The 23,987-nt window shown below is 33.7% G+C and overlaps 1 protein-coding gene across 10 annotated transcripts in view; it reads right to left on the reverse strand.

Moving 5' to 3' along the window:
* RMDN2 (regulator of microtubule dynamics 2) overlaps positions 1 to 23,987 on the reverse strand; it is a 96,989-nt gene that overhangs the window by 42,427 nt on the left and 30,575 nt on the right. For all 10 annotated transcript variants that reach the window (XR_002342768.1, XR_002342769.1, XM_021087623.1 and 7 more), the window contains 3 exons: positions 8,471 to 8,645; positions 6,812 to 6,914; positions 4,488 to 4,548 (listed from right to left, as the gene is read on the reverse strand). Coding sequence is in view for 8 of the 10 variants with exons in the window: in XM_021087623.1 (XP_020943282.1) it covers positions 4,488 to 4,548; positions 6,812 to 6,914; positions 8,471 to 8,645 (339 nt within the window). In the remaining 2 variants the exon portion in view is untranslated. The remainder of the gene's footprint in view (positions 1 to 4,487; positions 4,549 to 6,811; positions 6,915 to 8,470; positions 8,646 to 23,987) is intronic.

The raw sequence follows: 23,987 nt of genomic DNA on the forward strand, positions 1-23,987 counted from the left end.
TATAATACATTTATATCAACTGTACCAATATACAATATTGATAATTTCCATAATGAACCAATATTTCCAATATTACCACATTATTATTAACTAAATTCCATGCTTCATTCTAATTTCCATCTGTTTTTCCTTAATGTCCTTAAATTTTGACATTTTCTATCTTCCATATTTATCCCTCTTAATTCAACATATTGTTTGATATATCTTTCAACACATGAAAATCTTTTAATTACTATTGTAATCATCCAACATACATCGTGTTCCTCCTAATTCTGCATCAGTTGCAACTTTTATAAGCATACCTTCCATATCTTCATCCATTGACAATATTACTGAACACACTAGCATCAAAGATCTAGACCTGGAACTCTAGAATCATGGTATTGCTGAAGTGATTCTGTTGAATAATTGAGGCTCAAACTCTTCTGCTAGCATGGGTAACCCAGAACCCTGACCATATTTCAATTTCCCTGTCTCCAAGAATATTACAAGTGAACATGCCTTAATGCTTTGCTTAATTCCAGATATATTAAGCCAATTCCCCTACTCTACCTCCTAGCATAGAAAAAACAGATCATGTCACTTTTTTAGAAAAATTTATGTTGGGTCTACTTGAACTTCTTCATTCACGGAAAACCCAACTATTTGTGCTGGAATCAAAGGCAAAGATTCTATGTTCACTGATATATAGTGGTGGAATCAATCTTCTATTTTTTGAAAACCAAAACAATTTATGCATATCTCTTATGCACATTTTCTAGAGCTCTCTCAGCATGTTCCCTCAAAGTCACTCTGAGTGAAGAAGGAAAAAAAAAAAAAAAAGAAAAAACATGACTCAGGAGAACTATTATATGAAATACGTAATTTTCCATCATAAATAATCTATCACCAGAGTCTTATGTTTTTCATAACTGTTTTTGAAGTCTGTTTCTTTAAAATATAAAGTATTATTTACCTTCCTACATATAAAGTTCACTTGACATTTTCCCCAAAGGATCATCACTTTTTTCCTGTCAATCAGTCCTACCCATGTCTGTGTGTGTTGTTGATTTTTAAATTGCTTATCTTTAAAAATGTGATTTAAAGTTTTATTTTATAAACTCTCAGGTTGATGAGAACTATGAAAAGAAGTTAATGCATGATATAGTGTATTACCTCCATGTAGAGGTTGTTCCAACTATACATGCTTTCACAAAAATTCTGTATTTTATTTGCATTGATAATGAATATTTTAATAATGGACAAACACCCCTGTTTCAACAACTAGTAAACAGTGAGTAAGACAAGTTCATTAGTTTCTCAGTAGCACTTTTGATTTGGCACCAATTCTATTTATATTAGAGGAAGAGTAATATAATAGATGAAACACTGAATATATACACATATAAGATCTGGTTTTTGTTTTTCCACTTATCATGTGATCTTTGGCTACGAATTACCCCACCCCACCACACACACACACACACACACACACACATACACACACAGACTGCCTTGCTTACACTATCTATTAAATGGAAACAGGTTGTTCTGTGAATCACATGCGAGAAGGCATTTGGATATAATTTGTGAACAGTAGAGCACAATAAATATGTAAGACATTATTTATAATTAAGGTCAGGCCTTCTTGGCTAAAAAACTGCAAATCCATTGGTGGTTTTGCTCTCTTGATTCTAGCAATGTTTTAGGCAGGTACAACTAAAACAACAGCATTTTACAGAAAACTTACGTAGCCTTAAAGTTACAATGCAATTTCATTTTGGAAAAGATGAAGATGAAAAACAAGTCTTTAAAATAATATTTGTTTTCCAATTATTCCCTTGATATTGATCCTTTAGGCTAATTATTTCTAGTGACTGTATCTTTTATTTCCAACTGAAGGCTTATAAACCATCAGAGAACCCTGTAAACCATGGGTCAGCAAACTTTTGCTGCAGTGTCAGGAAGCAAACATTTTAGGTTGTGGGATCGATTGGAAAGTCTCCATTACAATTCCTCAACTCCATCACTATGTACAAATGCACGGGAGTGCCTGTGTGCCAATAAAACTTTATTTATAAAAGCAGGCAGTTGCATTTGGCCTGGAGGCCATGGTTTGTCATTTATGCTGGATAAATGAGAAAAAGTCAACATAATGAAAAAAATTCTGTCAGAATAAGACCTTTTCACAAGATTTTATTATAATCAATTATGGAATGAGTTAACCTAAATTTCACCCATTGCTTCTCATGTCAAAGTTTTAATTTCTTTTTCTTCGTCACCCCAAACCTCTCTACTATATTTAACTGAATGAGAATTCTTACATTCATTAGGTACATTATAATATACCTTAAGAATTAGGATAAAAGTGATATTTGAATTTATTAAATTTTATCAACTGACCTGATTTTACTGTTTTTTAATTAAAAACTGATACTGAATATAAAATCATGTAAAACACAATTTGATCAGTATTCTGTGTTTGTCTATGTGGATAAGAATTAGTCTTGACATTAAATCCCATACTTATAAACAAGGTAATTGGTTCACAACAAAAAGGAAAAAAGGAAAAGTAGCCAGATTAGGGGAATACAGGCTGGGAAACCCACTAAGGAAGAGTTAAGCACAATCTGTCTCACAAGATGGATTTCAAGGTGCTTATGAAGCCTTCAGAGAAGATTCAACATTGTTCTCCTATCAAAATTTAGAAGTTCACACTAAGTGTTCTCAAATTGAGGATTAACATCAAACGTACATTTTAAATGTGATTCTTCACGGATGCATACGCACATATGGGAGAAGGAAGAGGAGAGCAGATGAATTGTAACCTAGCTGCAGGAGGGAGAGGTGGAAGGGGGGGAGAAGGCGGAGGGTCAGAGTAAAGAACAGGGCTCAAATGTTCTTCCTACATTCAAATCTGGCTAACTAGCTCCCAAACACCTCCGACATCAAGGGAGATGAAGAGACTGTAGCTTGATCAGTATGAATTCATTACATTTATACTAAAAATGGGAGAAGTACCTTAACGCAATTAATTTATTAGTACTATGCAAATTAGATGAGAAAGGTAAAATTGGCTATAGAAATAACAGCCAGAATATTTATATACCAGATAAATGATCTTAAAGATATGTACCAGGATGTTAATTGCAAAATTACCTTTCTCCTAGAGTTTTGGCAGAAGCACCAAGGGTACAGAACAATAGTTTTATCTATTAGGGAGTTCAATTCCTATATCATGATGCTCTACTAGCCATGCATGACACACTGGTGAAATGATTCACAGTTTTAATCCCTCACCCATCTCCAGGCTATATAAGAGAAGGCAAAGAATTTGCTGTGGCAGAAAGAGACCTGGAGGATTTCTGTGAATAGAACTGTTAGGGTACTTGGGCTCTACCTCTCACTTTCTCATGAGAGAGGAAAGAGGGTAGGCTTCTATTTCATTTTAAGCCAAGTGATGGCAGCTTCAAAAGACCTGTTCTTATTTTGGTATGTCTCTTAGCTTTTGGGGGACTTAAGAAATGCGATTTGAGTTCTGCTGGGGACGTTTTAAGATGAGCGTTTGTGAGTGGAGCGCCCCCTGCTGGTGGAAGAGCAAAGAAATAGGTCTGTGTTGGGAAAATGGTTTTTCACTTCCAAGTTGGTGGGGCAAAAATGAACTTCTTGGGGTGTAAGAGAAGACCCGCAGAAAAGAAGGCATTTTGAGAGCTATTTTACTTTAGCATTCCCCAAAAGAATGAAATAATCCTAAAGAGGGGTGGATTTCTGAAAACCTACGTATGAGAGAAGGATTATAAATAAATTTATTACTATAACTTCCTAAAACCTAAAGTACCTGTATTGCTGCGAAGAAAAAATATCTAAGAACTAAGAAATTTTATGAAAATGCAACTATGAGTAAAAGGAAGTGTTAATAAAAAATAATAAATTTCTCCTTATTTGTTTTATAATTCTAAATACACAAAGGATCCAAAGCAAAGTATACTCAATAATAAATTTTTTTTTGCCACAAGGATATTCACCTATACCCATCCAAATTCCTTCATTTGAACTTTCTTATATTAGAAATGGCTTGACTCTGACCTGGGGAATTTGTATATCTTGAGTCATCAACATATAAGAAATGGTTGAGTGCTTTTATTCTCTGAAGCATTTTCTCTATATTTCATTTAGAAACATGGCATCATTTTAGTATATGTTTTTAAACAAAATGTTATATTAAATTAGATTTAATTAGAATTTATCATGTTCAATGCTACTGGGCTTGGCAGATTCAGTTATGAAATTTTAAATGAAAGTTTATCTTAAATACATTTAAAGTATGTATACTGAAAAATACACGAGAATAAACAGAACAAAAGCAACCTCTGTGCTAGATACTAAATATACTTTTCAGTGAATGTGACAGACAGTTTAAATGGGTCGGTATTATTTAAAAAATCCACTGAAATTTATAACGAGGCATATTAGAATTTTAAAAGAGTGTATAAATTCTATGTACTTACCACAGATGACAATATCCATTCATGGGTGCTCTAGTAATAGCTTTTTCTCCTAATGTCTTTCCTGAAAGATAAATGTACTTAAACTCAGTACCGTCATGCAAGTTGATGGGAGGTAAATTATTGAATTAAGCCAGTAGTTCTACAGTATGGTCCCAAGACCAGAAGCCATTACCTGGAAACATGGGAGACTCACTTGATCACAAACTGACTGAGACTCAGCAATCTGCTTTAACAAGCCTCTAGTGATTCTGATGGGTGCTCAAGTTTGAGACTCACTGGACTAAGAGATTTAACCAAGTGCAAGAAAAAGTCATTCAATCATTATTTAGAAGCATTAATAGAAATTAGTTTGTAATTAATTCAATCAACATTTACTGAGTGCCTTCTAAGTGTCCTATTATGTGAGCCTCTGGGAATAAAAAGTCAAATAGGACACAATTCTCGACTTCCAAGTGTTCACAGTTCTGTGGAGAGCAGGTATATAAACAAACAAATTATGTGCAAAAAATAAACACAAGGTAAAAAAAAGAGTATAGCAGAGAACAGAGTTAGTAATTCTATCTAGAGAGGTAAGGTAAGGCATCCCAGAGAAGCTTAGTCTAATCATTCACAATAACGAACAACCTCAGTATGTAAACATTTCTTCCAAATAATTTTACTTAGATTTAGAATAACTTTTAATAATGTATTAATTACTTTGGATAGAGGTTCTGTGTAAACTACATTTTGAAAATCTTTTTCAAAAAGCATCTCCTTTCCTTTCTCCAATTTTTTTTTTTGGCTTGAAGAGACTATCCAACCATCTGCAGAATGCCCTTCTAAATAAGTAGCTTAGATAATCTTTATAATTAAAGAGCTTTTATTCTAAAATGATTCTTTTATTTGTTAATTTTTAAGGTGGTCCATTAAGTGGACTTAATTTATGGTCCATTAAGAGAACTACCCTGTCTAGAAATCTGCAAAAACTAGGTAAAATTTAAAAGCGAAGTATTTAAAAATAATAACTGATAAGACACTGTGGACATATATTAAAGGAGTTAGTAATTTGGGAATGAATGATTACAAAACAAATACTTCTTAACATACAAACATTAAGAACTAAATGAATATTTTTACCTACATTGCCAAATGAACAAAAATAGCTTTTACAGTGCTTCCACAGCTTAAAATAAAGGAGATTCCATTGCTCTGAGAATATAAAAGGAAGCTGGGTAATATATAGACTGGTTTTGCAGCCTCATGTAGACAGCTTCAGCTTGAAAGGAAAGCTATTTCCCTTACAAAACTGTATTTTGTGAAGTATTTGTGGCATTTGTATTGGTCATTTAATTCTGAAAGTTTCAATAATGTTCTTTTAGATATGAGATTCATGTTTTATTTGGAAGACAAGTTATGATTAATTATAGTACTTTGAAAGATGTACTGCATAATGGTATACTGCAGGTGGAGGTTTAGGAAAGAATTCTCTATTTTCCAGTAATCAAGTCTTCCCTCTGCATAACAATGCCAAACACACTATTATGAGGAATGACAGGCAGCCCTCCCCCTCCCTCACACTGAATGCCAGTGCCCTTCAACTCCAGTCTCCAATGTCTCAGCTCCAGTGTTCTTTGCCATCACATTCGCCAAGCACTTACTACCTGTACACTGAATTCTAATCGCCTGTCTCCATTCTGATCTTGTCAGTATGTTCCTTCGTGTAGCACTGTCTTGATCATATTTATATCCCTCCTCTCCCTTCTCTCCTTCCCTCACCCTTCATTTTTACGCTGTTCCTAGACACGGTAATTTCAAATAAATATTTTGAATAGATAAAAATTTCACATAAATATTTCTTAAATGGATGAAAAAAGGAATTCTGTTAAATTTATTACGATATCTGGATGAACACATCTGAGGCTTCACCCTTTCTCCTTTGATACCATAAACTTTTATCTTTTTAAAATATATCCTATCTCACTCTAAGCTCCATTCCTGTACCTAAATTTCCTCCAGCCTATTCCTTTCCATTTTCATCATCTCATACATTAACTCAAATTATTACCACTTAATGTCTCATCTTTCTGTGATTTTACAAACTTTAAAAGCTAAAACTTTAGTTTTGCAGTTGCCTATTCTAATATGCTCAAATATTTTTAAAGAACATATACTTTTATTCTAAAAAAACCTTTCTGTCTTTAGACTATGTAAGTATCAAGATATATCGAAATAGATTAAACACACTGGTTTTAGGTAGGATAATTTAGCGTTAATTAAATTCACCAGTGGTTTATCACAGATAATGGTTACTGCTTGAGGAAAATTAATATTTATAAAACACTTACCAATATTAGCATAATGCTTCTTTTCCTGTGCATTTGTAGATAGCTCATACATGTCTCCATAAGCACGAGCAAACCGCCAAATAAACTCTATTTCATCTCTAAACTGAAAAGACAGAGCTGCACATTAGATTAACTCAGTTACGTGATCAGATTATAAATGTTTCTCACTGCAACTCTTAAAAAATTCAGCAGGTAAACTGGCACTCAGAAATGACTGTATCTATGCATGTGCTTATCATATTTTAAATTCAAATATTCATGACTACAACATGTGACTCAATGTGGTTACATTTGGGGTTTTTTTCTTTTCTTTTCTTTTTTTTGGTCTTTTTAGGGCCTACGGCATATGGACATTCCCAGGCTAGGGCTTGAAGCGGAGCTGTAGCCTCTTGCCTACGCCATAGCCACAGCAACACTGGATCTGAGCCACATCTGAGACCTATACCACAGCTGTGGTAACACCAGATCCTTAAACCACTGAGTGAGGTCAGGGATTGATTCTGCATCCTCATGGATACGAGTCAGGTTCTTAACCTCCTGAGCGACAAGAGGAACTCCTATATTTGAATTTAAAAACCAATTAATACAAGAGTTCCTGCTGTGGCACAACCGGATCAGCGGCCCTTGGGAGCACTGGGATGCAGATTTGATCCCTGGCCCAGCAGGGTTTAAGGATCTGGTGTTGCTGCAGCTGCAGCTTAGGTCACAACTGTGGCTTGGATCTGATCCCTGACCTGGGAACTCCTTATGCTGCTGGGTGACAGAAATAATAAAATGAAAGGCAAGGCAAGGCAAGGCATAGAATAAAACAGAAAAGAACAGAATAAAACCAGTTAATATAATCCAGACTCTAGGTCCATACCAACAAAGAAGAGAGAATTGATAGGTATCAGAATCTATAAATTCTCCCTGGGTTGTAGTATCCTTTCCTTATTTTCCTTTCTAAATTATTTACTATCAATAAGATGCCTCAATGGGCATGTCAGATAACACCTATAAATTAGTACAAATTACATATACTCAAAAGAGCAGTCATATTTTTTACCTAAATTACCTAAACATAATCTTGGAGATTTAAAAGCTTTTAGATAATATATTTAGAGTTGCTAAATCTTCAAAGGCTAGACTTAAATCTCTCATGGGAAACAAAAAGATTTATTTCTCTTTGTGATGCTACTGCAAACCCCACCCCTTTTTAAAGTTTTTTTTTTGGTGGTGGTGGGGGGTGGCAAAGATGAGCTTTCCCAATTCATCCCAACATTAAACACCGAAAAACCATTACTGGTAGAAATACAATGAAATACTGATGGCTCTTATATTAATAACTATAAGACAGCAAACTTAAAATGTGGCTTTTCCTTCCCCCAGAGAAGCAGTATGTCTTATTCTTGATTTGTTATAAATGTTTATGAAATATATCAAATTGATAAAACTCAGAGTCAATCCGTATAATCATCTGTTTCTCATTTTTATGATCTTTGAGACTAATAAAATCTTATATTTAATTTTTAAATATTTTAGTAATATTATAAAATTTTATATCAATCATTTAGTTTGTGTAAACTGTGACATGACTGTTATGGTCATAATATGAAGGCGATAGTAGATCAAATCAAAATTTAAAACTATACAAACATGTTATCATCATATATCTCTTACCTTTTCTTTGTGGTCACAAAGTAGTTCAAAACTCTCCATTTTGGTGGACTCATTCATTCGTAAATTATCAGCCATCTGAATAAGGGCATCTAAATTTAATTCCTCTACATGAGTGTTAAATGCCTTAGGGACGGGAAAACTCTGTTCTTCAGTATCAGTATTAGCTGTAACATACCTAAAATTGCAGAAATAATCATCAACTCTTTTGAAAGTTACACTATAATGGCCTGAGTGATCCTTTTAAAGTGCAAGACAAGTCATTTCACTCTGAGTCTTGAAACCCTGCAGGGGTGGCCCTCTTTCGCTAAGAAAAAGCTCAAGTCCTAGTAACAGGCTACAAGGCCAGATGAGATTTGTCTCCCAACTCAGTTACCTCACTGATCTTGTTTCCTACTATGTTTCTCACTCAATTAATTGCACGTTGGCTACCTAGCTATTCCTTGAATAATCCAGGGACACTCCTACCTCAGGACCTTTGCTTGCTGTTCCTGCTGATGGAATTGGCTTTTCCTTCAGAAGGAGATAACTTACATTATCAACCTCCTTCAAGTCTCTGTTCAACGTCATCTTAATGTGGCCCCTCCACATTATTTAATGCTGCAACCACCACACTCCAATCCACCTTCACCTCCAATCTCTAAGTATCATGCTTGACCTTTTTTTTTCCTGTGGTATATTCCATCTTCTAATATACTATATAATTTATTAACCTACTATATGTGCTATTTTTTTCAGTAACTCCTCCACTAGAATGCATGCTCTCTGACAACAGGATTCTTTCTTTTATTAATTGATGCCATCAAATGCCTAGAATAGCACCTGACACGTAGAGGGTATTCACTGAATATTGCTGAGTGAATGATACAGAATTGTAGGAACTCAGCAGGCACTCAAGTGTATATAAATACATATATGTGTATATGTATATAAAACATACATTATACACACATGTATTTATATATGGATGCATACACATATATATTAATCTGTAGTTCAAGATGATGTTCTATTTATTAGCTAAGTTTTTAAAAATTCATACTATACTATCTCCACATTTCCTTTTAGGTGGCATACAATGTAAACAATTTGTTTTCATTTATTTACACTATGGCCTGTTCTAAAAATTAGGTATATAAGGATACATAGTATATAAGAGAACAAATTAGAAATAATGAGAAAAGAGAAAAACAAAGCCAAACATGAATGAGGTCAAAAAAGTAATTATCTGTACCCTTGCTACAAGGGACACAAATGTGGTTCTACATTTTCTAGTGGCTAGAGAGTCACAGTCCCCAGCAATACTACCAAAGATAAAAACAATGAAAGTTCCTGAGAGAAGTACAACTATTTCCAATACTAAGAATCAAAATAAATTTCTTTCAAAGTCCTTATAAAGAAGATATCAGATGAAATGATATTCAACTTCTTCAGCAACATTATTAATGGCAACTTCATTCTTCCAAGTGCTCAAACCAAAACACTTAGAATCATCCTTGACTTCTTTTTCTCTCCTAAGCAACATTCAGAAATTCCTGTTGGTTTTATCGTCAAAATATATCCAGAATCCAGCCATCTCTTACCACCTTTTCCCACTTCTTCCCTGGTCAAGGCCACCATCACGTTATCTGGATTATCACGATGGCTTCCTATCATGTCTCCCTGCTCTGATCTTTGACCCTTATAATCAGATTATGTCACCCTTTGCTCAAAACTCCGGCATGGATGTCCAAATCAGAGTAAAAACCTAAATCCTAAGAGTTGTCCACAAGGCCCTACATGACGTAGTCCAATACTTTGGACCTCATCTCCTGTCACTCTCTTGCTTGCTCAGCACTCCAGGAACTCTGCTTCCTTGATATTCCTTGAATGCATCAGTCATGTTCCTGCTTTAACACTTTGTGTTTGCTATTCCTGCTGCTCAGTATGTTATTCTTTGGATATCCACATAGTTGATTTCCTCACCTGTTTCAACACCCTTGTTCAAATGTAACATTATTGCAGATGATATGATTATTTCATAGAACACACTAAAAAATCTATAAATTATGAGGCTAATAGGAGAGTTTTGAAAGTTGGCTACATATAAGATTAAAATATGAAAGTCAGTTTCATTTCTACATATTAGCAGCAAAAAGCTTACAAAGCATAATTAAATAAAATATTTCATTTACAATGATCTCAGAGAATATCAGACACCTAGGAATAAATCTAATAAAACATATGCGAAATTCTATCGAGAATATTATAAAAGAGGTATTAAAAGCTGTTTATAAAAGGATCTAAATTAATGAAAAAATATGTTCATGGGTAGAAACAACCAATATTATAAATAAGCAAATTCTCTCCAGATTAATCTACAGATTCAATACAATTCCAAGTTTATAAAGCTAACAGGAAATTTCATAGAATTTAATAAGATAATTCTAAAAGTTACATGAAAAGCTAAAGAGCTAAGAATAGTCAAAACATTCTTAAGAAAGAGACCGGGGAGAGAAGACATAACTTGGCAGATATTAGGACCCATCATGCAGATACAAAAATTAAAGACAGCGTGCTACTGCCATGAGGATAGATGAGTGACTTGATGGGACAGTACAGAGCCAAGAAACACCCTCAGACACAAATGGAAATGTGGTACATGATAGATGTGGCATGTCAGATCAGTGGGAAGTTAACAGATTGAGCTAGAAAAAAATAGTTATTACCACTATTGAAAAAGTTGGAATTGAATCTCTATCCTGTAATATTAAAAATAGTTCTAGGGTATAAAGATGGTATAAAGAATTATGTGTTAAAAATAATTTTTTAAACTCCAAGTAGAAAATATAGGTGAATAACTTTTATCAAGTTTTCTTAACCAAGATGCAAAAGCATTAGTTGTAAATAATTATTAATTATGAATAATAAATCAATTTGACTATATTAAAATGAAAAACTCTTGCTAATCAAAAATATTTGTAAAAATGCAAAATCACAGAATAAAAACCAGGAATAGATATTTTGAAATGTATATGACTGGAGAATATTAATGTCAAGAATACATAAATATTTTCTAAAATTCAGTGAAGAAAAACACAATAAATATAATAGAAATAAGTTCAAAAGATATAAACAGGTCTTCCTAGATGAAAAAAATACTTATAACCAATAAACATAAGAAAAGATGTTCAACATTCACTAGCGATCAGAGAAATACAAATCAAGACTACAAAGAGATATTATTTATAATTGTTTCATTTACAAAAATTTAAAAAGTCTAACAATACCAAAGGTTGGAAAGGAAGTCAATCCACAGGATATGATATGAATGTAAACTGGTGAAACTAGCTGCGAAAGCACTTTGGCCCTATCTTTTAATATTGAACTTTCACATATCTTAGGACTCAGTAAACAAGTTGCTTGCACATGTACAAAAGGAAGTAGGTATAAGAATACAGATGGCAGTTCTTTTGCAATAACAGACACCATGAAACAACCAAACTGCCTAATCAAGAGAGTGGATGAATATTACACAACAGTGAAAGGAAAGGAATATTACAAAACAGTGAAAGATGAAAGGAACAGTGATGTGCAAAATATGGAGGACTCTCAACAAACTTCTATTAATTGGAAAAATAAGCTCCTCAAGTTATATACAGCATGATCTCTTTTCTATAAAACCAACTTAAATTAAATGTTATTTTAAAGGAAGACACACATATACAATAAAACTATATAAAAAGGAAAGTGAGGAATGGACAATACAGATTATAGATTCAGGATGATAGTTACCCTCAGGTGAGGGGAGGCAGGGAGCCAAACGTTTTGATAAGGATTATTGTCTAGGTCTTTCTCTTGTTTTAGGAGGTGGCTTCACAGATGCTTATTACATTATTTATAATAACTAACTACATAAATTAGTAAAAGTGGCACATGCATGGACTAATAATGAGTTTACATGAGCTAAAGACAGTTTTTAATCCAATTCTATGTACCTAAGATAAGGAAACTATAACTGAAAGAAAATAACTGGGTTTTATATCAGACAATATTCTTTGGAGAAAATGTATTAAGTTTAAAGAGGGACACAAAACAACATCAAATAGTTCAATTTGTGAGGAACAAAGAGCAATTTTAGACTTCTATGCATCTAAAAACACGTCTTAATTATACAAAAACACTAATTAACAGATATACAAAGATAAATTAAATCCACTATCAGAATGGGAAATTTTAAATACATCAATCTAAGTAATTGATAGGTAAAGCATACTAAAAATATATTAGAACTCATCACTAAAATGTAGGAGAGAAAAACCCAACATTTAAAAGTAATTTAAAAATATACTCCTAACTATATGCTTGACCAGAATGGCTAAAATGAAAAAGACAAAAATACCAATGGTTGGTGAGGGAGTGGAGAAAATGGAGCTCTTATCCATGGATAATGGGAGTGTAAATTGGTACAACTGCCTTGAAAATTAAGATTGAAAATGTATCTTAAAGCTGGCATGTACACACTCTATAGATTAAGCAATTTCACTCCTAGGCATATATCAAAAGAAAATGTGCACATATGTTTATTCAATCTAACAGTCCATAACTGAAAACTACCAAATTCCTATGAGGAACAGAAAGCTGAATTACTGTGATACATTTACACAATTGAAGGATATTTAGTAATGAGAATGATTGATCTACAACTACACACAATAAAATGGGTGGATATCACAAGATAATGCCATTGAGAGAAGCTAGACACAAAAGAATAGTGTGTTATTTCCTTTACATAAAGCAGAAAAATAAACTTAACAAATTTATGAATTTAGAAATCAAGATGGGTTATCCTGTTGAGCCCAGGAGCCAGGGAGTGACTGGAAGAGGGCATGGTGAGAATATCTGTTTCTAAATCCAGGCGCTAACTTCACAACTGCATATAATTTGTGAAAATTCATTTATCTGTATACTTGTTACTTGTGTATTTTTCTACAAGTATATTGTACTTCAAAAAGTTTAAAAATAGGAGTTCCCGTCGTGGCGCAGTGGTTAACGAATCTGACTAGGAACCATGAGGTTGCGGGTTTGGTCCCTGCCCTTGCTCAGTGGGTTAACGATCTGGCGTTGCCTTGAGCTGTGGTGTAGGTTGCAGACGCGGCTCGGATCCCGCGTTGCTGTGGCTCTGGCGTAGGCCGGTGGCTACAGCTCCGATTCAACCCCTAGCCTGGGAACCTCCATATGCCGCGGGAGCGGCCCAAGAAATAGCAACAACAACAACAACAGCAAAAAGACAAAAAAAAAAAAAAAAAAAAAAAAGACAAAAAAAAGTTTAAAAATAATTTTAAAAATACATACCTCATGTATAGGAGAACATAAAAAAAGAAAGCAGAAGTCATTTTAACAAGCATTAGGAATGAAACAAAGAAACATTACTGCTACAGAGAGATATATTTTATTCTATTCTATTTAATTTAATTTAATTTAATTTTTTGCTTTTTAGGGCCACACTTGCAGCATATGGGACTAATTAGAGCTATAGCTGCCGACCTATACCACAACCACAGTAACGCGGGATCTGAGCCACATCTGTGACCTATGCCACAGCTCATGGCAATGCTAGATCCTTAACCCACTGAGCAAGGCCAAGGATCAAACCCACATCCTCATGGATACTAGTTGGGATTGTTACCACTGAGCCACAATGGGAACTCCAAGAGTGTACACATTTTAAATAAGACTACTATGAGTAATTGTATGTTAATAAATTTAAAATTTTAAATAAATTTTGAAATTTGAAATGAAAGAGACAAGAAGAATCAATCAATTAGTGAAGAAAATGAAATAAAAGATGTCTACAATGGAAACTAAGGAGATAAAATTAAGAATTAACAAATTGGTTAATGAACACATGAAAAGATACTTAATATCACTAGACATTAGGGAACTGAAAATCAAAATCACAATAAAATGATCTAAGATAGCTAAAATAAAAATGAAAATAACAAATGTTGGTAAAGATGTGGAAAAACTGGACCCCTCTTCATTGTTGTTGGGATTGTAAAATGGGGCATTGAGTTTGGAAAATAATTCAGCAGTTCTCAAAATGTTAAACATGGAGCTACCATGTGACTCTGTAGTTACACTTCTAAGTATATAGACAAGAGAACTGAAAATATTATGTAAAGACAAAAACCTGTATGGAGATATTCATAGAAACCTTATCCATAACAGCCAAAAAATGAAAACAACCCAAATGCTCATCAACTTTTGAATGAGTAAATAAAATGAGTAAACAATGGGATATTATTTGGTAATATAAAAGAATGAATTGTTGTTGCATAATACGACATGAATGTTAAGTGAAAGGCCACATATTATATGATTCTGTTTTACAAAATGTACAGGATAGGCAAAACTAAGGAAATGGAAAGTAGATTATTGGTTGACAGCGCCAGAGAATGAGGGAAAATAGATAATGTAGAAGCAACGCTGAGTAGTTATGTTGTGAGCCACACGGGCAGTCCAAAAAATAGATAATGAATGAGTACAGGGCACAGGGTTTCTTTATAGGAGGAGGAAAGTGTTTGTAAATTAGTAGTGATAACTGGATGACTGTGAATAAACTAAAACTCACCAAATTGTATACTTTAGAAGGATGAATTTTATGGTATATGAATAATCTCAATAAGGATGCTTTTTTTTTGGCCACATACACAGCATGCAAAAGTTCCCAGGCCAGAGATCAAACTTGTGCCACAGCAATGACAATGCCAGATCCTTAACCTGCTAAGGCACCAGGAACTCCTAAAGATGCTATTTTTATAAGAAAAAAAAGAAACTTGAAAATTCCTATAGCCATTACATAAATTAAATCAGAATTTATATATCTATTCCAACACACAGAGAGAAAGAACTCAGATAGCTATAGAGTGAGTTCTATCAGTATGCAAAGAGTTAGGTTAATTCAAATTCTTCTAAGGAATTAAAGGAGAGGAAACAGCCCTTCACTTCATTTTATGAAACTATTAAAACTAATACCAAACCCAAATATGCAAAGTATAATAAGAAATGAAAACTACAGGCCAATTTCATACATAAATATAGATGCAAAAATCCTCTAAAATATCAGCCAAAAAACCTCAGCACACATGAAAGAATGCATCATAACCAAATTGAGTTTATTTCACAAACTATAAGCACGGTTAACATGAGAAACTTTCTCCAGCATTTTCTAGTAAATAAAATGAGAAAAACTATATGATTAATTCAGTGGTTAGTGAAAAATTTTTTTCAATAAATTCAATACCATTTCAGTACAAAAGAAATACCAAATCTATAAACAAGGAAGAAAACCTCTGAACATGATAAAGGTTATAAACCAAAAACTATGATATATTTCACATGTAATGGTGAAACATTATAAGCATTCTCCTTAAAATTAGAAATAGAGGATGTCTAATATTGCTGCTTCTACTTAACATTGTAGTGCAGGTCCTATTAGCACAATATTAAGACAAAAACAAAAAAAATTATAAGAATTGGGAAAGAAGAAACAGAACTGTTATTATTTGAAGATTATTCAATAGAAAGAAAACCTAGCTCTCCTTCCACCCTTTGAGGACATAACAAGAAGCTGTCTATGAACCAGGAGGTAGGTAGGTTTTCACCAGATACCAAATCCTGTAACCTTGATCTTGGACTTCCCAGTCCCCAGAACTGTGAAAAAGAAATTTCCATTGTTTATAAGCCATCCAGTCTGCAGTACTTTGTTACAGCAGCTCAAATGGACAAAGACACTATTCAACATTTTTAAAAAAATAGAAAGGAAATAGAATTTATGGATAATAAAACTAATATTTATGATCAATTTTTGAAAATTAATTGTGTCTCTAGATTTTAGAACAAATTAGAAAATGTAATTTTGTAAAATATAGCATTTATATACTATGGGAATATATATGATAAATACACAATACCTAGGAAAAAATTCCCCAAAAGATTTATAAGACTTTTCTGCAGAAAATTATGAAATATCATCTGAGAATATTAAGAAGTGCCTAAATAAATGGGAAAAATATGTCCATGGCCAGGAAAACTTAACATTACGACAATTCACATGGCCTCAAATTAATCTACACTTTAATGCAATTCCAATAAAAACTACAATGGTGTTTTCCTATGGAATTTACCTGACTCTCAAATTAATAAGGAAAGACAAGTGCAAGAAGAACCAAGGCTCTCCTCAAGACAATCTACCCTGACTCTCAAATTAATATGGAAAGATAAGGGCAAGAAGAGCCAAGGCACACCTCAAGACAATCTGCAGATTCAATGAAATCTCTATCAAGTTACCAATGGCATTTTTCACAGACCTAGAACAAAGACATTTAAATTTGGATGGAAACACAAAAGGCCCTGAATAGCCCAAGCTTGAGAAAGAAGAATAGAGCTTGAGGAACCATGCTTCCTGACCTCAGACTATACTGCAAAGCTATAGTAATCAAAACAGTATGGTACTGACACAAAAACAGACATAGATCAATGGAACCGGATACCCATGCAACTAGGGTGAATTAACCTACAACGAAGAAGGCAAGAATATATACAATGGAGAAAAGACAGTCTCTTCAATAAGTGGTGCTGGGAAAATGGGACAGCTACCAAAAAATGAAATTAGAACATTCTCTAACACCTTATACAAAAATAAACTCAAAATGGATTAAAGACCCAAATGTAAGACCAGATACTATAAAACTCCTAGAGTAAAACATAGGCAGAACACTCTTTGACATAAATTGCAGCAATATTTTTTGCTCTGTATCCTAGAGCAATGGAAATAAAAGCAAAAATAAACAAATGGGACATAATTAAACTTAAAAGGCTTTGCACAGCAAAAGAAACCATAAACAAAATGAAAAGACAACCTATGGAATGGGAGAAAATATTTGCAAATGATGCTACTGACAAGGGATTAATTTCTAAAATATACAAACTGCTCATATAGCTTAATATCAAAAAACAAACAACCCCGTTTAAAAATAGGCAGAAGATCTAAACAGACAATTCTCCAAAGAAGACATACAGATGGCCAAAAACCACACAACAACATGTTCAACATCACTAATTATTAGAGAAATGCAAATCGAACCTATAATGAGGTATCACCTCACACCAGTCAGAAGAGCCATCATTAAAAAGCCTACAAATATAATAAATGCTAGAGAGGAAGTGGAGGGAAAGGAACCCTCCTACATTGTTGGTAGGAATGTAAATTGGTGCAGCCACTATAGAGAACAGTATGGAGGTTCCTTAAAAAAATAAAAACTGAGTTACCACATGATCTTACAATTCCACTCCTGGACATATATCCAGAGAAAAATATAATTCAAAAAGATATATGCACTCTGGAGTTACTGTTGTGGTGCAGCATAAACAAATCTAACTAATAACCATGAGTTTCGGGTTTGATCCCTGGCCTCGCTCAGTGGGTTGAGGATCTGGTGTTGCTGTGAGCTGTGATGTAGGTTGCAGATGTGGCTCGGATCCTGCATTGCTGTGGCTGTGGTGTAGGACAGCAGCTGTAGCTCTGATTTGACGCCTAGCCTGGGAACCTCTATAGGTTGTGGGTGCGGCCCTAAGAAGCAAAAAAAAAAAAAAAAAAAAAAAAAAAAAAGATATATGCACTCTGATGTACTTAGCAGCACAATTTACAATAGCCAAGACAGGGAAACATCTTAAACGTGTGTCAACAGAATAATGGATAAAGAAGTGTGGTATATATGTTCCATGGAATGTTACTCAGACATAAAAAAGAATGAAATAATTCCATTTGTAGTAACACGGGTGCACCTAGAGATTATCATATTAATTGAAGTTAAAGACAAATATCATATGATACCACAACTGTGGAATCCAAAAAAATGATACAAATAAACTTATTTACAAAACAGAAATAGACTCACAGACAAAATAAAACAAAGTTATGGTTACCAAAGAGGATAGTGGGCATGGAGGAGGGGTAAATTAGGAGTTTGGGATTAACAATTACACACTAATATACATATAAAATAGGTAAACAACAAGGACCTACCATAAAGCACAGGGAACTATATTAGTTATCTTGTAATAATCTATAATGGAAAAGAATCTGAAGAACATATATATATATGTATATTTACAACTGAATCTGTTTGCTGTACACTTGAAACTAATATTGCAAGTTAACTACACTTCTTTTTATGGCTGCACCTATAGCATATGTAAGTTCCCTGGCTAGGGGTTGAATTGGAGTTGTAGCTGCTAGCCTACACCACAGCCACAGCAATGCAAGATCTAAGCTGCATCTGTGATCTATGCCACAGTTTACGGCAATGCTGGATCCTTAACCCACTGAGTGAGGCCAGGGATCAAACCTGCACCCTCATGGAGACAGTATCAGGTTCCTAACTTGATGATCCATAACAGGAACTCCCTACCTCAAAAAAAAAAATGTTTAAAAAAGAGGGGTGAAAAAGGGGGAGCTAAAACAATTTTAAAGAACAGATATTAGAACCACAGTATAAAGGATAAAGCTATGGTAAGTCAATGTTGTATTGGCATAACCACAGATAAACTGGCCAAAAAAACCAAAAGAGAACAATTAGGCTAGTCCCTTTTCAACATTAAAAAACACACCCAAGTGTGGGAAAATTGTTTCCCTACTTGGGACAAGAATTTTTTACTTATAAACTGGGCATTTATCAAAATAATGAGAAAAATTTTAAAGAAACTCTTAAGAACAGGGATATCTAAATATGCCTGGGAAAATTCACAACATATATATCAACTTAGTGTTAGACTTAGATTTGTACTGGGGCCAAAAAGAAATTTCATAGATTATCTGATGTCAAATAAACTTCAAACATTCTTTCAGCAGGCCTGGGCAAGTTCACCCTCAAATGTCAAATTTACTTATAAACATTCATCTTCTAATAGACTTTTCTAGCCTAGTTTTTGCTCCAAATTTGACTAAGAACTGTGCCATTTTCCATATCCCTTCATTCTTGTCCAATCAATTACTTGCTTTAACAGAAACAACAGCATCCATGCAGGGATGGTTGTGTTTTTTAAAGTGAAAATGATATTATTTATTGTAAAAATAAAATTGTATCTTTATAGAAGTCCATCAGAAATAAGTTGCACCAGAATAGGCAAAAACATGTCTGGGTACAGTACTGTGGCCTTACCCAACATCTCACTCCTCTCACTTTTTTTTTTTCAAAAGATACATGCCAGGAGAAGCTGATGTCAGCAAGATCGTGGACTAGGAAACTCTAGGCCCTCATTCCTCCATGGAAACACTAAATATGAACAATAACAGACACACTGAAACAGCTCTGTGGGAGATATAAAAAGTAATCAAGGATTTGCAACCAAACCCTCAAGAAAAACCCATACTCAAAATGGTAGAATACTTCATGGTGTTTTTGCTCACCCTTGCCTCACCCTTCCCTGGCGTAGCACAGCATGGCTGGGAAAAAAATCATCCAATTCTTGGCTCCTCCTTTGGGATAGAAGGAAAAGACTTGATATTGTTTTCAATGTTCTAGCATGTCAAGGAACTTCCTAGGAAACTGGTTTCTATTCCGCTTGCCTTAGAGCTCAAACATAAATGATGGCATAATATGCATATCAGACTGAAGGCCACTAAAAGCAGTGGCAGTCACTGTGTCATGTGAGAGATACAGGAGAACTATAACCTCATGGGTGCCTGGATGAAAGAAATGATAGGTGAGAATATTATATGGTGAGGAATACTATAGGACACCTAAGGTATCAAGAAGAACAGGAGTGATATTCTTACTGAAATTAAGACATTTTAAAATAGTTGTGTATATGGGGAAATTGGGGGAAAAAAGCACAAACACAGGCCCAGGGGAAACCAATGCTTAGAAAAGACCTGAGAAGACCTTAAGCCTTCACACTGGGAAAATCAGCAGATCTTTCCTGTACATAGCCAGTCTACAAAGGCTAGGATAGATGGCTGTTTTTTTTTGTTTCAAGTGTGCAATTTTCAACAAAAGATCACAAAGCTTATACGTAAACAGGGAAAGATGATCCAGTCAAATGAATAAAATAAATTTACAGAACCTAACTCTAAAGAAATACAGGTTTTGGACTTATGGAGACAACAATTTTAAACTACAGTCTTAAGAGCTAAAGGCAAAAATCAAGAGAGAACAAAAGGAAATAAGGAAAATAATACAGAAACAAAATGAGACTATCAACGAAGAGCGAGAAATTTTAAAGAACATTTTAAAATAACTTGAAAAACTCACTAGCGAGGATCAACAATACACTTGAACAAGCAGAAGAAAGAATCAGCAAACTTGAACCCAGAGCACTTCAAGCTATTGAGTCTGAAAGTCAAACAAAAAAGAATCATTAAAAATGAATAGACTCTATGAGGCTTTATGGAACATCATAAATCAAGCCAATATGCATATTAGGAGAGTCCCAGAAGGAGAAGAAAGAAAGGGGCAGAGAACTTATTTTGAAGAATAATGGCCACTTCCCAACCTTAAGAAAAGACACAGATATACAAATACAAGAAGCTTGATTAATTCCAAATAGGATAAACTCAAAGAAAATCACATTGAGACACATACTAATAGTGTAGAAAGTTAAAGACAAATCCTAAAAATCTAGAGAGTGGCAAGAAAAAAGCAAATCATTACAAAAAAAAAAAAAGTGATCTTCAATAAAATTACCACCAGGCTTCTCAGGAGAAACTTTGTAGGCCTAAAAGCAGTGGAATGATATACTTAAAGTGCTAAAGAAAAAACTGTCTACCAAGAATTCTATATCCAGGAAAACTGTCCTTGAAAAAATGATAGAGAAACTAAGACATTTCCAAATAAATTTTAAAAATGAGGGAGTTCATTACCTCTAGACCTGCCTTAAAGAAATTCTAAAGGGAGTCCTTCAAGTTGAAATAAAAGGACATTAGGCAATAGTAACTTGAAGCAATATGAAAATATAGTTTTCTGCTAAAGGTAAATACATGGTTAAATATAAAAACCAATATTACTATAATTTTGGTTCATAACTCCACTTTTTTCTTTTACAGTATTTAAAAGAAAAAATCATAAAATAATGATAAATACATGTTAATAGTTATAAAACATATAAAGTTATAATTTTAGACATCAATAACATAAGTAGGAACACGGAGCTGTAAAGGAGAAGGTTTTTATATGCAATTGAAATTAAATTGGTATCAGTTTAAAATAGATTCCTATAGCTTTGGGATGTTATATATAATGACCATGGCAAACACACAGAAAGTATCTACAGAATACACACAAAAGTAATGCCAAAGGCATTTTTTTTAAAAAAAGTCACTGTAAAAAGTCAAGTAAACACAAAGGCAGGCAGTAAGAAAGGAAATAAGGACGAAAAGGTATAAGACATACAGAAAACAAATAACAAAAAGGCAGTAGTGAGTCCTTCCCTACTAGTAATTACTATGAATGTAAGTGGATTAAATTCTCCAATCAAAAGACACAGGTTGGTAAAATGGATTTAAAAAATCCAGGATCAACTGTACCTGTCTATAAAAGATTCACTTTAGAACTAAGGAGACATATGGGTTGAAAGTAAAAGGATGAAAAAAGGTATTCTATGGAAATAAGAACCAAAAGAGAACAGGGGATTAGTATTATCTATACTAATATCAGATAAAATGAACTGTAAATCTAAAATAAGAGATAAAGATTAAAGTTTTATAATTATAAAAGATTCAATTCACCAAGAATATATAAGAATAAAAAACATATTAGCACTAAACATGACAGTTCTTAAATATATGAAGCAAACATTGACAGATTGGAGGGAGAAAGAGACAGCAACATAATAGTAGTAGGAGACTTCAATATCTCATTTTCAATAATGACTGGAACAAAAAAAGATCAATAAAGAAACAGAGGACTTGAATATCATTATAGACCAACCTGACCTAATAGACATATATGAAAATTCCACTCATGAATAGCAGAATACATATTTCTTTCTCAAATGCACATGTTACATTCTCCAGGACAGATCATATGTTAGGCCACAAAACAAGTCTTAATAACTTTTAAAAGATTAAAATCATACAAAGTATCTTTTCTGATTGTAATGAGATTAAACTAAAAATCAACAGTAGAAGGAAAACTTGAAAATGCACAAATATGTGTAAATTAAACAACACAGTCTTAAACAACTAAGAGGTCAAAGAAGAAATCACAAGAGAAATTAGCAAATATCTGAGTCAAAAGAAAATGAGAACACAACATACCAAAATGTATAAGACTTACTGAAAGCAGAGCTAAGGGGGAAACTTATAGCTGTGAAATGCTTACATTAAAAAGAAAAGTCTCAAATCAACAATCTAAATTAAAAGTTAAGGAACTAGAAAAATAAGAGGAAACTAAGCCAAAAGCTAGCAAGAAGGAAATAATAAAAATTAGATATGAAATAGACATAATAGAGTAAAAACAAACAAAATCATTGAAACCAAGAGCTGGTTCTTCAAAGGGTAACAGACTGACAAACCTTAAGCTAGCCTGACTAGGAAGAGAGGAGAGAAGAATCAAATAACTAAAATCAGAATCAAAAGAGGGTATACCTCTACCAATTTTACAGAAATAAAAAAAGATTATAAGAGGGATTTCCTGTTGTGGTACAGCAGAACTGAATCCAACTAGGAACCATGAGGTTGTGGGTTCAATCCCTGGCCTTGCTCAGTGGGTTAAGGATCCAGCATTGCCATGAACTGTGGTATAGGTTGCAGACACAGCTTGGATCTGGCATTGCTCTGGCTGTGGTACAGGCCAGCAGATATAGTTCTGATTAGACCCCTAGCCTGGGAACCTCCATATATTGCAGGTGGGGCCCTAAAAAGAGAGAGAGAAAGAAAGGATTATAAGAAAGAACTACGAAGAACAGAATTCCAACAAATTGGATAACCTAGATGAAATGGAAAAATTCCTAGAGACGCACAACCTACCAATACTGAATTAGGGAGAAACAAAATCTGAACAGATCTATAACTACCAAAGAGATTGAATCAGTTATCAAAAACCCCTCATCAAGAGAAAGCCTAGGGTCACATGGCTTCGCCAGTGAATTCCACCAAACATCTCGAAAAAGAACAAAGTTGGAGGTCTTACACTTCCTGATCTTAAAATTTATTCCAAATTTACAGTAATCAAAATGGTGTGGAATAGCATAAAATCAGACGTACATATGAAAGAAACAGAATAGAGAGTGTAGAAGTAAACACTCACATATATTGTCAAATGACTTTTGACAAGGGAGCCAAGAGCATTTAACAAGAAAGAAAGAACACTATTAAAGAAACAGTGCTGGGAAAACTGGATATTCACATACAAAAGAACTATGTTGTACCTCTACCTTATACTATATACAAAAATATACTCAAAATGGATCAAAGAACTAAATGCAAAATCTTTAACCATAAAACTCTTAGAAGAAAATATCAGGGGAAATATTCATG

The sequence above is a fragment of the Sus scrofa genome, chromosome 3 (assembly GCF_000003025.6).
Source record: "Sus scrofa isolate TJ Tabasco breed Duroc chromosome 3, Sscrofa11.1, whole genome shotgun sequence".
NCBI classification, from domain to species: Eukaryota; Metazoa; Chordata; class Mammalia; order Artiodactyla; family Suidae; genus Sus; species Sus scrofa.